Source organism: Melospiza melodia, chromosome 8 (genome assembly GCF_035770615.1).
Source record: "Melospiza melodia melodia isolate bMelMel2 chromosome 8, bMelMel2.pri, whole genome shotgun sequence".
Lineage (NCBI taxonomy): Eukaryota > Metazoa > Chordata > Aves > Passeriformes > Passerellidae > Melospiza > Melospiza melodia.
Genome location: NC_086201.1, coordinates 2,230,455 through 2,246,106, shown reverse-complemented (window position 1 = coordinate 2,246,106; position 15,652 = coordinate 2,230,455). Strand labels below are relative to the sequence as shown.

General features: G+C 48.2%; 1 protein-coding gene across 2 annotated transcripts in view; it reads left to right on the top strand.

The window, feature by feature from the left end:
* Nucleotides 1–14,305, top strand: part of ACVR2A (activin A receptor type 2A) — a 55,097-nt gene extending 40,792 nt beyond the window's left edge. Inside the window, exons 5-12 of one of the 2 annotated variants that reach the window (XM_063161551.1) lie at nt 3,621–3,644; nt 7,548–7,691; nt 8,957–9,100; nt 10,522–10,667; nt 11,130–11,244; nt 12,103–12,241; nt 12,870–13,000; nt 13,442–14,305. In XM_063161551.1, the coding sequence (XP_063017621.1) occupies nt 3,621–3,644; nt 7,548–7,691; nt 8,957–9,100; nt 10,522–10,667; nt 11,130–11,244; nt 12,103–12,241; nt 12,870–13,000; nt 13,442–13,636 (1,038 nt within the window). In that variant the 3' untranslated portion in view covers nt 13,637–14,305. The remainder of the gene's footprint in view (nt 1–3,620; nt 3,645–7,547; nt 7,692–8,956; nt 9,101–10,521; nt 10,668–11,129; nt 11,245–12,102; nt 12,242–12,869; nt 13,001–13,441) is intronic. The other variant, XM_063161552.1, reaches the window with a different exon arrangement.
* Nucleotides 14,306–15,652: the final 1,347 nt, after the last annotated feature.

Genomic DNA, 15,652 nt, shown 5'->3' with positions numbered 1-15,652 from the left:
TATTGTAAATAGATTGCAGTTGTGATGTGCTTAATTGAGCAGCAGCTGTAGCTGATAGAAGTAGCTGAAATTAAAGAAAGTAGAGTAGTCAGAGAGAGCCTTAGAAAAGAGTCCTGACTGAGAAGCAACAACACCACTGCTGTGAAGATCTGCTGTGAGAAAACTACCTAGAAAGTACGAAACTGTAAAAATATAATATACAACAATATGAATACAACACTGTGGTGCTCTGTGGTGCTCTGTGGTGCTCCCTGGCACACCAGAGCTGTCAGTGCAGGTTCTCCAAGGGGCTGTTGCCACCCTGCAGCTGATGGGTGCCACTGTCACCTCCTCAGAGCTGCCACCACCCCCCTGAGCATGGAACCATTCAGGCCCTGAGTGCCCAGCCTGGCAGCTTTCACTCCATCCCTGCTGCTCTTTGGCCTTTGGGTTTGCAAGTGATAATTGTGTTAATAAGCTTGAGAAAAGGTTTTGCAGGTTCACTCCTTTGTGTCTTTGTGACCTGTTTGGGGGATTTCTTCTGAAATGGTTGAGCTCTCTGGGCTCAAAGATGCATCAGGGTTTGGATTTCTGACCACAGGAATTCCTAAATCTACCTGAGGCATTTGGAATTTCTGGGATGATCTTTCCACACAGTTTCCTGCTGGAGAATGAAGAACTAAACCAGCTGGTCAGGTTTTTCCCATTTTGGTCTTCCAAAATCCACATTTTTTTCCTTGTTGTTGTTACAGATATTTCATTAGAAACATTTCAGCACTAGAAAAATGCAAGGGAGAAGTTTTGTTGTTTTTGGTTTTTTTTCAAGGATTGAATCCAAACCTGGGGAGATTAATGGCTACTTGAAAAACACACCCAGGGAGAAGCCAGGTGCTCTTAGAAAATGGGAAAAGAGATGGGAAAGTTACTGCAAATCAGGATCCTTGAATGTGAGGAACTTGAAACTGGATCCTTTCTTTTTCCTAATAGAAAAATCCTCTATTTTTCCTTATAGAATCCATGGGCTGCTACAAGTTAAAATCTATAATAGAGGGAAGAATCTGTATGAAAACACCCAAAAGCCAAATGCAGCTTTTACAGATCAGGAAATGGTCGTGGGTAGCCCAAAATTTGGGAAAACCCCAGACTGCTTAGGGTTTTATTGGTGTAATTGGTTCCAAATATTGTGATGGAGCATTGGAGTTGGTTTTCAGGCAGCACAAGGAGCAGTGAGTGTGTTCATGTCCATTTGTGTGGGCACAGGGGCTCTGAGGGGTTTAACTGCTCCCAGTTCTTGTTCATCAGAGCTCATTCCTGACATCAGTCTCAGATTTGCATTTCTTTTGTAGCCTGATGCCCTTTAAGTGCTGGATTTCTGCTGGGAGCCCGAGGTGATGCTCTGTGGGCTGCAGGGGAGGACACTGGTTCATAACCCAGGGGTGTTCATGAGCATAAATCCATCCTGCAAAGTCTCCATGTGTGAGGAATTGGTCAGAGTCTGGGGAAGCTGATCCCTCAGGGGAGGAGTGAGAGCTTTGGGACAGGGCTCACTCCTCAGAGCTTCATTTTGCAGTTCCTCATTATGGTCAGAGCACAAAGGTTGAATTCATACATATTTCTGCTTATTGCTGAGGAATTTCCATCATTCTCCAGAGCTGGAGAGCTTTAATAATGAATAGGCCTGGGAAAAAAAAGGGGAATTTCAGCCCCTTGGGGTGGGTTTTGCTCTGCTCTGGATGGCGGAGGAGATTCTGGTGGATCCCAGTGCTCTGAGTTCTGTCACAGGTTTATGGAATGAATCCTCCTGGATTAATTCTTGGTGTTAATAATTCTTGGTGTTAATCTGGTATGAATTATTTGGAGAAGGGGAAGTGTGTGCTCAGCACTGCCCAGGCACAGGGAAAGGCTCCTGGTGGCACCCTGAGGCTGTGAAGGCTCAGGGGGAGAAGGAGGTGGCAGCTGGAGACAGGGGCTTGAATCCCTCCCTTCCAACATCCATCCCACTGTAAAGGACAAAGGAGGTGGCTCAGGTGGAAGAGTCACAGGATTCTGGAATAGTTTGGGTTGGACTGAAACTCAAAACTCGTCCCATCCATGGGCAGGGACACCTTCCACTACCCCAGGGACACTTCCACTGTCCCAGGCTGCTCCAAGGCTCATCCAGGCTGGCCTGGGACACTCCCAGGGACAGGGGCAGCCCCAGCTGCTCTGGGAGTGCTGTGCCAGGAGGAGGAACAGGGGCATCTGCACTGAGGTTGTTCAGGAAAGGGATGAAAGCAGCACAAACGGGGGTCACTGAAATCCTGGCGTGTGCCTTTAGCCTGCATTTTGTTCCACACCATAAACTCAGCCTGGGATTGTTGGAATCTCTTCAATATTGAGATTTATCAGTATCTGCTGCGTGCAGAGTGAGGGAGTTCCTCTCTCTGGGGATGTATTGATCAGGTTTGGTGCTGGAGCTCAGGTCTGAGGTCTGAGGTGCCATTGGTTGATCAGGCCCGGTGCCGTGCATTGATCAGGCCTGGTGCTGTGCATTGATCATGCTTGGTGCCGTTCATTGATCAGGCCTGGTGCTGTGCATTGATCAGGCCTGGTGCTGTGCATTGATCAGGCCTGGTGCTGTGCATTGATCAGGCCTGGTGCTGTGCATTGATCATGCTTGGTGCCGTTCATTGATCAGGCCTGGTGCTGTGCATTGATCAGGCCTGGTGCTGTGCATTGATCAGGCCTGGTGCTGTGCATTGATCAGGTTTGGTTCTGTGCATTGATCAGGTTTGGTTCTGTGCATTGATCATGCTTGGTTCTGTGCATTGGTCAGGCCTGGTGCTGTTCATTGATCAGGCCGGTCCCATTGATCAGGTTCGGTGCCGTTCACTGATCAGGCCTGATGTCATTGATTGATCAGGCCTGGTGCCATGCATTGATCAGGTTCAGTTCCGTTCATTGATTGTGCCCGGTCCCATTGATTGATCAGGTTTGGTTCCGTTCATTGATCAGGCCCGGTCCCGTTCATTGATCGTGCCCGGTGCCGTTCATCGATCAGGTTCGATTCCATTGATCGTGCCCGATCCCGTTCATTGATCGTGCCCGGTGCCGTTCATCGATCAGGTTCGATTCCATTGATCGTGCCCGATCCCGTTCATTGATCGTGCCCGGCGCCGTTCATCGATCGGGTTCGATTCCATTGATCGTGCCCGGCGCCGTTCATCGATCGGGTTCGATTCCATTGATCCGGTTCGGTCCCAGCCGGGGTTTCCCTGGTGCGGCGCTGCCCCCTGGCGGACACCGGGAGCGCTGCAGGGAACAGGGCGGGTTCTCATCCCGGCTCTGGAATTTCACCTTTGGAAGTTCCACGTGTCTCTGTGCTCTATACACCTCCAAGGGACATTTCCCTATGTAATTAGAAAATAATCCTGTTCATTTTCTATAGAATAATCTTGTTTTCCTCATTTTCCTTTACTAACAACACTGGATTTCTTTGCTGTTATAAATGATGTTCTGGTGTGGGAAAGTTTTGCTGTCCCCGTGAATATTCCTGTCATTAACTCACAAATAATTGACTTTGTCTCCTCTAAGCTGTGTTTGCATCCCATTCTGGTGTAAATAGTAATTTCTCTTGCCTGTGTTTTTTCCCTCTCTGCAAGCACGCCTTTCATATAATGATTGAGGTAAGAGGATGTTTGTTCCTGGCTCTGGGGCTTTCTGGGGATGTGGGAGACGTTGTTTGCTCTGAATTGTGATTTCTCAGTATTTTGGACAAGCCATCTGTCAGCATGTGTGGTTTAAAATGCAGTTTTAGCCTGTGGTTTGTGATCTCCTGACATTCCCTGGAGTTGCTGCGTGGTGGGGTCAGGATGTGCAGGCTGGGATGGATCCTGGGCTCCCCTGGAAGCAGAGGGCACATCCCACCCCCCTGTGCCCTGTCCTTGGCCCTCCCTTCCCATCTCCCCCTGTCACAAATCCATTGCAGCTCTGGGGTCTCCATGTGCTGATCTGGGGTTTTGTGTGGGGCAGGAACTCCCAAAAATGGAACATCTGGAGAAAAATAAAAATACTCCTTCACCATGAATCTCTTCATTTTTCCCACTGACCTCAAGATATTTATATTTGTTACAACTCCAAGTCACTGGGACCCCTTAATTCACAAATTGGGTCATTCCTGCTCAGCTTTTCAATGGAATATTAAAACCATCAAGATTTGAGATGTAATAAAAATGCTCAATTCTTGTCATCTTTAAAGTTCTCTAATTAACACCTGATATACCTTGGAGATGCAGTTTAGAAGAAAATCTGATGGTTTCAGTGCATTAAAAATGTGAATATTTGAATATTTCCCTGACTGTGTGTCCATAAAGAGTTCCCAGAGTTGCTTGGACCTCTGTCCATGTTTGGCCTCCTTATCCCAGTCAGGGGTGCAGGTGCTGCCTGCAGGAGCTGCTGTCCATGGCTTTGGGTCCCACAGTGGCTGAGCAGCTCTCTGATCTCCAGACCCATTTTTGGGGACACCTAAGGAACCCCATTCCTGGAAGCCACCCTGCCCTAAGGAATATTTCCCCCATGACTCAGTCTGTGGCAAGGGGCAGGAAAAGGGAATTGGGCCCTGGAGTTTTGGACATTTGGAAATTTGGGAGCCCTGCTGGCACTGTGGCCTTGGCACCACAGAGATCAGCCCAAAAGCTCACAGGAATAATGGGGAACATTCTGGAACATGAAACAATTTTCCTTGGAGCAGAGCAAGCTGGGAATATTGTCAGGGAATGTTTCTGTGTAAAATCAGAGCTGCAGAGCCTCATTGTAACCAAGGTGCTTAGAAAAAATCAGAGAGAAAAAAAAAAAAAAGGGAAAACTTTTCTTTCTGGTTGTGTTAGCAGCAGGAATTGTGGGAAGGTGCTGGGAATGAGGTGAGGAGAGCCAGGGCTTTCTGGGAAATGGAATTTGGGGGATGGGAATGTTTGGGCTGATGGGGAATCAGGAAAGCACCAGGTTTGCCTGCCCACTTCCACTTCCAGCTCGTGGCAGAGATGCTGGAGCTGGGCTCAGCAAACCTTGGAGGTGTTTGGTTGTTTGGTTTTCCTGGTGCTTGGGACAGAATTCAGGCACCAGGGGCTTCCAAATGCCAGCAGTAATGGGAAGGAAGGGGAGTCCAAGCCACCAGAGCAAAGGGGATTTGGGATTATTTCCCACAGATTTCATTAAATTAAAATTAAATTAAATTCAGCAGTTCAGTAAATCAGGGTTGCCTTTGGGGGATAAATGTGAGCATCTCGTTCCCACTTCCTCTCCTAACAACAACAAACCGGATTTACAAATATTTATTTGGTACAGTTTGTGTTTTACAAATTGAGGGCACTGCTTTCCCTGGTGCCTGCAGTATTCCAAGAGGGCTCTGGCACGGAGTGAAAGGCACCAGGGGAGGGAAATCTTTGCTCCCAGACTTGGTTTTGTGTGCTGCAAATGTTGATGTCACAACTCCAAGCTCCTGTCGCTGTCACTCTGACAAAAGGATTTCCTCTTTTTGGGGACAGAGCTGCAGTGTGGCTCTAATTTGAATTTCAAATGCTGTTTATTCTTTGTCTAGTTATTAATTTGTGCAGTGAGGTTACTCTGCTCTGAATCTTTCTCTGGAACTTGTTCTTTTTAATTTACTTGTTGTAGAAGAAAGCAGAGAGGGGATGTTGATTCCTGCCACGACTCAGGACTTGCATTCTCAGCACTTGTTTCCATTCTCCCCTTAGCAAAGGGTTCTTAACCCCAGTTGGTCACAAAATGTGTCTTCAGCCTGCACAGGATTTTGTGCTTTTGATGGAAGTTCTCAAACATTTAACTCTTTATTGAGCCCTCTTCTCTCTCTTGGAGAAGCAGCTCCTCTGGTGGTTTTCATTCTCCTGAAAACTGCTTTTCTCTTTGGGGAAAACAGAGGGAAAAGGGGGAGTTTTGGAGGGTTTTTGAAAACTTTGGGGTTGATTGTTGGGGTTTTTATAGAGGGACAAACTAATCCCACCTGGAGGGAGAGGCCAGCCCAGAAGGAAGCAGAGATTTGGCAATAAAATTGAGAATCTGCTTGTTGTGTTCAGAGGCTGTGATGCAGCAAAGCAGAAAATGCAGCAGAAAATAAACTGTCCCTGCCCTGGATGGTCCCAGGGAGTGGTGTGGGATTTGGGAATGGGGATGTGGGATTGGGGATTTGGGAATGGGGATGTGGGAATGGGGATTTGGGATGTGGGATTTGGGATGGGGGATTGGGGATGTGGGATTGGGGATTTGGGATTTGGGAATGGGGATGTGGGATTGGGGATTTGGGATTGGGGATGTGGGATTGGGGATCTGGGGTTGTGGGTCCATGGAGTGCCTGGGGGAGCTCTGTGTCACCTCCAGCTGTACCAACCCTGCAGGACAGGGCCAGATCCCCTCTGCAGTGGGATCTCCTCATTCCTGGCATTTCAGGAGCTCCCTGGCAGAGCTGGGAGCAGGGAATGGGGCAGGAGGGGCTGCCCCAGGGTTTAAAGATCCCACACTTCACATCCACACAGAAACCTTCAGTGCATCCAAGGGGCTCATTGCAATTCCAGCTTTAAAAGTATAACAAGTAAAGCTTGATTATCTTTGTTCCTTAATTTCTGCTGTGCTTTCCTACCTGGTTACAATATTCCTTAATTTCTGCTGAGCTTTCTTCCCACCTGATTAGACTCATCCTTAATTTCTGCTGTGCTTTGCCACCTGACTCCATTATTCCCTAATTTCTGCTGTGCTTTCCTAAGTAATCACATTATTCCTTAATTTCTGCCTTGCTTTCCCACCTGATTCCATTATTCCTTCATTTCAGCCTTGCTTTTCCACCTAATCACATTATTCCTTAATTTCTGCTGTGCTTTCCCACCTGATCACATTATTCCCTAATTTCTGCTGAGCTTTCCCACCTGATTCCATTATTCCCTAATTTTTTCTGTACTTTCCCACCTGATTCCATTATTCCTTAATTTTTGCCTTGCTTTCCCACCTGATTCCATTATTCCCTAATTTCTCCTGTGCTTTCCACCTGATTCCATTATTCCCTAATTTTTCTGTGCTTTCCCACCTGATTCCATTGTTCCTTAATTTCTGCCTTGCTTTCCCACCTGATTCCATTGTTTCATCATTTCTGCTGTGCTATCCTAAGTAATCCCATTATTCCTTAATTTCTGCTGTGCTTTCCCACCTGATTCCATTATTCCCTAATTTTTTCTGTGCTTTCCCACCTGATTCCATTATTCCTTAATTTCTGCTGTGCTTTCCCACCTGATTCCATAATTCCCTAACCTCTGCTGTCCCTCCCTGCTGCTCAGGTGATTCCCTGGTTGCTGCTGTGTTATCCAGGTGTGTCCCACCCTGCTGGGAATGTCCCAATCCCATTTCCCACCCCCTGCAGCAGGGCTGGGCTCTGTCCCTGGGTGTTTGGGATTTGCAGTGGGGTTTGGCTGGGTGACCCCAGGCTCTCCCCAGCTGCAATCCTCTCTCTGGAGTGCTCTCAGGGATGATGGGAATGGATGTCGCTAATTAAAGCAGCATTAATTAATGGTCTCTCCTGATTGCAGGATCCTGGGCCTCCCCCACCATCTCCCCTGATGGGTCTGAAGCCGCTGCAGCTCCTGGAGATCAAGGCCAGGGGCAGGTTTGGGTGTGTGTGGAAAGCTCAGCTGCTCAATGAATACGTTGCAGTCAAAATATTCCCCATCCAGGTGAGCAGAACCCTCAGGGTCCTGGGTTTTCCTCACATTAAAGCAGCTTTTCTTGGCCCAATAATTCTGTAAATCCAAGTGGAAATGGCACTGAGGTGTAAGAGATGCAGTAAGAGTTTTAATGATTTAAAATAAGTGTTTTACTGCAGTAAACACATTACTGAAGCATAAACCCTGTGAAATGTGGGCTTCTAATCATAAAAATATTCAGCACTTGTAGTTTTAAGCAGCTCTAACCCACCTCTTGACCAGTTAATAATCAAATTAACTAGTGCTTAGAAGGAATGCCCTGAAATGCAGCCCCTGGAGTGATTGTTCCAATTAACCATTCCTCAATTAATGCCACAGCACTCATTGCCCAGCAAGGGCCCTCGCAGAGCCGTGGCTCACATGAAATGGGTTGAGGAATTTGGAGAGCCCAGAGTGGGGCTGGATGCTGATGCTGGGATGGGTTTGCACTGATTAAAGCCCCCCCTGCTGCTGGAGGTGCAGGGGTTTGTTCCTCTCACTGAGCCAGGGCTGCCTTGGCTCTCATCATTTCACCAGAACCTCCAGGGATTTTCTGACAGAGCACTCCCAAACTCTGTCAGAATTCAGGACGTCCCTCTGGCTGTCCTGGACTGCCAGGACCCTGCTGGGGGCTCAGAGACCCTGGCACACAGCCCCAGCCCCCTGTGACTTTGGTTATGACCCATGGAGCAAATTACCAACCTTATATGAGGATCTGCAAGCCACAAAAGTAAAAGTAGAATAATTGATTTGTCACAGGGTGAAAAATAGATTTTTGGGGTTTTTAGAATGGGGGTTCAGGGGGCAAGATGGAGGAGTCTGGGCATGTCCAGCCTTTCTCCTTCCTCTTCTTGGCCTCCATCTCCTGCTGTGGTGGTGGCACTTTGGGATTGGTTTGGAGTAGAAGCTCACTGTCTCACACAGGTGATGGGCATTGGGCAGTAATTGTAAATATTGCACAGGTAGTTTTTAGTATAAAAAGATAACACCACCCTGGGGCAGGCAGAGTGCCTTGGGCTGTCTTACTGAGGACAGGAGAAAAAATTTTATAGCTAAGGAACAATGAACAACCTTGAGACCCAGAAGTGAAGAGCTCTGACTCCTTCTATGGCCCCTGGGCTGGGAAAAGAGAATTTGTGACACCTCTGGGGTCACTGTGAGCAGCAGAGCCCCAGGAGGTATCAAACTGCCCCAGGGCCAGCCCCTGCTGTGCCACGGTTTGGTGGCTCACTGTGTTTGGTGCTGTGTGCTTGCAGGACAAGCAGTCGTGGCAGAACGAGTACGAGATCTACAGCCTGCCCGGGATGAAGCACGACAACATCCTGCAGTTCATCGGCGCCGAGAAGCGCGGCTCCAGCATCGACGTGGACCTGTGGCTCATCACGGCCTTCCACGAGAAGGTGGGGCTGCCCAGGGAGGGACAGGGAGGGACAGCAGCCCCACACAGGGCTCACACACCCGGGCTGGGCCAGCACAGCAGGGAGACTGGGAGAGCTCTCGCTGTGCTGCTGGCTGTGCACTGGATGTGTATTACCATGCCTGAGTGGGTCGCAGCTGGTGATAGAGAGATGGTGAATCTTGTATCTTGATCAGAAGGCTGATTTATTAAGATATTATATATAATACATTATTACTATACTAACAGAATATAGAGAGAGGTTTGCAGAGCAGCTAGGCTAGGATGGAATAGATAGAAAAGAATCTATAACAAAGTTGTGGCCAAGGACTCAGTCCCCTAGCTTGCACTGGTGATTGGCCCTTAATTATAAACATAGGAAATGAGCCAATCAAGGTGTCCCTGTTGCATTCCCCAGCAGCTGATAATCATTGTTTACCTTGTCTTCTGGAGCCTCTGGCCTCCAGAAGACGCAGAAATCCGAAAGAAAGGATTTCTGTGGAGAAATGTCTGCGAAAGATGTGAATTGGTTGCAGTTGGTTTTCAGGCAGCTGAGAAAGTTGGGATTGGGGATGTGGGATTGGGGATGTGGGAATGGGGATCTGGGATTTGGGATTGGGGATTTGGGATTGGGGATGTGGGATTGGGGATGTGGGATTTGGGATTGGGGATGTGGGATTGGGGATGTGGGATTGGGGATGTGGGATTGGGGATGTGGGATTTGGGATTGGGGATTTGGGATTGGGGATGTGGGATTGGGGATTTGGGATGTGGGATTGGGGATGTGGGAGGGGGATGTGGGAATGGGGATCTGGGGTTGTGGGTCCATGGAGTGCCTGGGGGAGCTCTGTGTCACCTCCAGCTGTACCAACCCTGCAGGGACAGGGCCAGATCCCCTCTGCAATGGGATCTCCTCATTGCTGGCATTTCAGGAGCAGGGATTTCTGTTACTGACAGAGGAGTTGTTTTAGGAGACAAACAAAAATTGATTCTGCCTTTTTTTGGCTTTTTAGAAGATGTCTATTTTAACATCCCCACTCTAAACCTGCCTAAAATACATAACCTCCCATCTTGCAGAGATTTTTTGGGGGGTTATTTTTGCTTCACTTGTTGGTTGATAAGAATAAAGATGAAGTGATACAGATCGATTCTATTGTGACAGCAAAAGGAAAAAACACAAATACAATTAAGAACACATTCCAATTTATGTTGGATCATTTTGATTTCTTTGGATTGTTCAGAGTGTGTGTTTCACTCTGAAACTGTAGTGTTGAATGATTTCATCTCTGTTTATTCAGAGTATTTCACTCTGAACCTGCTGTAGGTCCATAAGAAGGACAAAGGTCCTACAGAAGCGAATTGCAGGCTCTGCAGGTTTTCCCTGGAGCAGTGAGGCTGAGCTGGGTGTGTGCCTGTTTTCTGCAGGGGTCCCTGACAGATTTCCTGAAGGCCAACGTGGTGTCGTGGAACGAGCTGTGCCACATTGCCCAGACCATGGCCAGGGGCCTGGCCTACCTGCACGAGGACATCCCGGGGCTCAAGGATGGCCACAAGCCAGCCATCTCCCACAGGTACATGGCAATCCTGCAGGCACCCACCTCCCCCTCTTGTCCTGCAGGATTCCTGCAGCTCCCCTCCAAGGCACATTTTCACCCTGTTATTTAAACAAAGTTGCAGTCGCTGCACACTTGGACTGCAACATTCTCATTGCACCTCTGTATCCCACATGCACCATCCATATCTCCATATATCCCTACATCCCTATATCCATCATACAGCTGTATTTATTTTAACAACAAGCACAAAATTACAGTTCCAATTACTGTCTCATTTATTCCCATAAAGATAAAGGTCTGCAAGGGCACTCCAAGGTTTTATGATTATCATTTTGTTGTGTAACTTACCTATTTCTTTATCATTTTCTTGCCTTTCATACCATAATGTTCCTTGTTTTATTCTCTCCCCTTTTCCTTAGTTCTTTCTGTATTTCATGTTCTAGATCTCTAATTTGTATTTTTTCTTGAACTTGCAAGGGACATCAAAAGCAAGAACGTGCTGCTGAAAAACAACCTCACAGCCTGTATTGCTGATTTCGGTCTAGCTTTAAAGTTTGAGGCTGGAAAGTCTGCAGGAGACACCCATGGACAGGTAAATCCTGAGCTATTGCCAGGAATGATCCAGCTGTTACCTGGATGTGAGTGGGAATCTCCCCTCAGGCTCTTTGCATGGCCTATCCCCCTTTTATCCTGACTGGACAATTTGGACAAGAACTTTTGTAATATTTTATTCATTATTTACTTATTGTTCAGAAGCTGAGGGATGAAACTTCCAAGATTTAGTCCTGATGTGGGGGATTCTGGTTGTGGGTTTCACTGGGTCTGGACTGAAGGCACTTGGGACATTAGTTCACGTTCTGACTCAGGTGTTTATTATTTCTTATCAGTAAAAGTCTCACTGCTGGGAGTTCAGCAGCTTTTCATTAGAAGGCACAGAATGGCCAACAATCTCTTGTTACAAGGGTTTCTAAAGCTAAATTATCCAATTAAGAACTGACACCTGGATTATTTTCCCTTTTAACCCAATAACTGATCCCAAAGAGCTGCAATGGGGACTTTTCTGCCCATTTACAAAATGCCACCCAAACCCAAGAAGAAGCAGCATGAAGAAGAAACCCAGGACGATACCCTGTGTCCTCCATCTTGCTTCCATCCACAACATACTAAAAATCCCAAACCTAAATTTCTCACTTACACCTACACTGCTCTCTATAATCTATTTCACACTTTTGTGGATTCTGGTCTATTCTGGAATTTAGGAAACTTTCTCCATGGATGAGGGTGAAAATGGGGCACCCCAGAGCAGATGGAAATTGTTGTTCCATCGGGTTGTTCCAACCGTGGCCAGTGTAACCTGGGACAGAGCAGGGGTTTCGTGTGGCAGCAGGGGGGCAGTGCCCGTGCTGGGGGTGATTGTGGGCACAACCATTGATGTTCTGTGCCCCTGCAGGTGGGCACCCGCAGGTACATGGCCCCCGAGGTGCTCGAAGGTGCTATCAACTTCCAGAGGGACGCGTTCCTGAGGATAGACATGTACGCCATGGGGCTGGTGCTCTGGGAGCTGGCCTCGCGCTGCACGGCCGCCGACGGTGAGGAGGGAGGGACTGCCCTGGCTGGGACTGCCCTGGCTGGGACTGCCCTGGCTGGGGCTGCCCTGGGAGAGACTGCCCTGGGAGGGAGTGCCCTGGGAGGAGGGGCTGCCCTGGGAGGGACTGCCCTGGCTGGGACTGCCCTGCCCGCTGGGAGAGAGCCCCTTCCAGCCCCAACCACTCCGGGTTCTGATTGCAGCCAACAGGGCAATCCTCCCTTTCCTGTGGCGGTGTTCACAGGGGCCCAGCACGAGGGAAGAGATGAGGATCTGACTCCATGTTTCAGAGGGCTGACTGATCATTTAATGATATATGTTATATTAAAACTATACTAAAAGAATAGAAGAAAGGATTTCATCAGAAGGCTGGCTAAGAATAGAGTGATAACAAAAGCTTCTGACTCAGAGTCCGAGCTGACTGTGATTGGCCATTAATTAGAAACAACCAACATGGACCAATCCCAGATGCACCTGTTGCATTCCACAGCAGCAGATAATCAGTGTTTTTCTTTTCCTCTGAGGCCTCTCAGCTTCTCAGGAGAAAGATCCTGGCAAAGGGATTTTTCAGGAAATACCATGGCTACACTTCCCCTTTTCCCTTTCCCGTTTAACTGGCGTTTCCCCTGCAGGCCCTGTGGATGAGTACATGCTGCCTTTCGAGGAGGAGATTGGCCAGCACCCCTCCCTGGAGGACATGCAGGAGGTTGTGGTGCACAAAAAGAAGAGGCCTGTCCTAAGGGAGTGTTGGCAGAAACATTCTGTAAGTGTCACCCCACCGACTGAATGCCGTGTTTTGTTCGTGCTGTGTTGTGTACATTGCACTGGGGTTTGGGAGGGGTTTCATAATTCCAGTAGGAGTTAAATGGGCTGTAAATGTTCCTCATCTTAGACTGCTCTTTCTTCAGTACTGGATTTTTTGGTTTTTGGTGGAAGAAGAGATCCTGGAGTTCCTTTGCACTGAAGTCCCAATTGGTGTCTGAGGAATTCACCTTTTTAAAACACTGGGGGGCTCCAGCAGTGCAGGGAAGGATTTTCCCCTGCTGCTGTTGAACAGTTTCTGTTCAATAGTGCAGAGCAAAGCAGAGCTGAGGCCCCACGGGACACTCCAGGCTCACACCAAACACGCTGTGGGACACAAAGGCTCCCATCTGGAGGTGTGGTGTCCCCTGAAGTGCCCTTTTTGACGTGAGCTGTTTCCCAGGGAATGGCGATGCTGTGCGAGACCATCGAGGAGTGCTGGGATCACGACGCCGAGGCGCGGCTGTCGGCGGGCTGCGTGGAGGAGAGGATCATCCAGATGCAAAAACTCACTAACATTATAACAACAGAGGACATCGTGACTGTGGTCACAATGGTGACAAACGTTGACTTTCCTCCCAAAGAATCCAGTCTATGATAGTTGCACTGGTCATGGAAGTGACCACAGGACTCTTCACTGGAGCTGCTACAGCGCACGGACTGCTGGCGTCACTGCTGTTCCGGGTGGCAAGAACGGATGGTAAGTCTCTCTGGAGCATCACCAACAGGTGTTTATCCTTTGTTTTCCCCCTCCTCCTCCTCCTCCCCAACGTGGATCCATGAGACTTTCTGCATTCCCTGCTTACACCTGAAGGACGTGACTGAGAACCCCTCACGTGCTGATAAGGAACTTGCGATGAAGAATCCGGACCTGAACGGGCTAATGAGCATTTTAAACACTGACATCCGATTTCTTAATCCCTGTCAGAAGAGACTAATTCCTTTAAATGAACTACTGTTATTTTTTTTAAATCAAAAACATTTCATTTCAGATTTAAAAACAACAAAAAAAAAAAGGGTAACTTGTTTTTATTGCATTCGTTGTTGTTTATAAAATGACTATTGTAATGCGACTACGACACAGCTTGTGAATGTTCCGTGTGCTGCTGTTCCGTGTACAGAAACAAGAGTAATCAATGGGATAGAGCAAAGAGGCTTCCAAGTATTACTTAACCTCCCTCAACCAGGTATACCTCAGTTCCACCTCGCTAAATTATGATTGACAACACTAATTGGAATAATAAACCGCTCCGTGTTTTGTAAATGATGTATTCCCAATTCCCTGTGTTATTTAAGAAGGGGAAAGCTTCATGCCCCCAGGAAGTGGCCATTCCTAGAGCCGTGTTTTTAGCCTTTTCTTGTACTCGCTTGTTGTGTATAAAAAAGAAAAAGTGCTGTTATTGAAAGAAAATTTTCCCTCCTCTTTTAGTTGAAAGCTTTTCCCTCCATTTCCCAGAGTATCTCATCCATTTATTTAACTGAATACTATTTAGGTTTGCTGTGTCTGAGGAATATTTGAAACCTTAAGCATGACTTTCTTTTTTCTTTTTTGTTTTTTTTATTTTCTCTGAGCTGTGACACTGGAAAGCTCTGAATTCTTGTTTTTTTGAAAAAGAGTCTTTTTCCTATTTATGTTTGTGCCGAGGTCGCGGCGCGGTCCCTGTCCCGCCGGGCAGTGGGGGCTGTGTCACTGTTTCAGGATCACCTCAGGAAGCTCAGTTCCCCCATTCCTCTCCCTCTGCTTGGAGATTTGCAGCTTCCCTCCACTCACAGCTCGGTGCCATGGGAGGGGAGTGCAGCTCACTGCCTGTGAGCCACAGGTTGAGCCTGGAGTCACTCACAAAGTTCCAGCCACAGATTGCAGATCCTAAACGTTACAAATTTCAGGGATAACCCAGTTCTGCTCACAATATGCAAAGACCATTCCGAGGTAACGAAAGGAATTTCGATGGCCAGAGCGCAGACTCGCAGAAAACGAGGAAAACCTGGCAACTCACAGCTCCAGCACTGGAGTTCAGGATGTCAGCCTTGTGCTGGAATTCCAGTGACTGGTGGCTGGGTGCCAAAGTGCTTCTCCCAAATGCTGTCCCACTGCATTGATTGCATCCTTCCCACCAAACTCCAAGGCCAATGAGCGCTGTGAGTCCCTGGAGCAGAGGTGGCAGCGGCCCGCGCTGTGCTGTGTGTCCTTGTCCCCGTGTGTCCCCCCAGCGTCTCTGGAAGCAGCAGGTGGCAGCTCCTGAGGGCTGGATCTGGGAACTGCAGCCCTGGGAGCAGTGGGGTGTGGTGGGTGAAGCAGAGCCAGCTCTGGGAGGAAGGAAGGGCTGATGTTCCAGCTGTGGCACTGCTGCTCACGGCTGTGCCCAAGGATCCTGCTCCAGGGGGCCCGTGGAAAAAGGAAGGAAATGCAGTTTGTGGGGTCCTCATGGCTGGACACTTCCCTTTGGCTTCCAGTTGTGCTCCACTTTTAATTAAACTTCACAGAGCAGGGCAGGACTGGAGTTCTGAACAAATCTCACCCATGGACTCCTTGGGGCTTTTGCCACGGGCTGGTTTCATTCTGGGCTCTTGGAAATCCCATGCAAGAACTGAAGCTGAATCCAAGTCCCTCCTT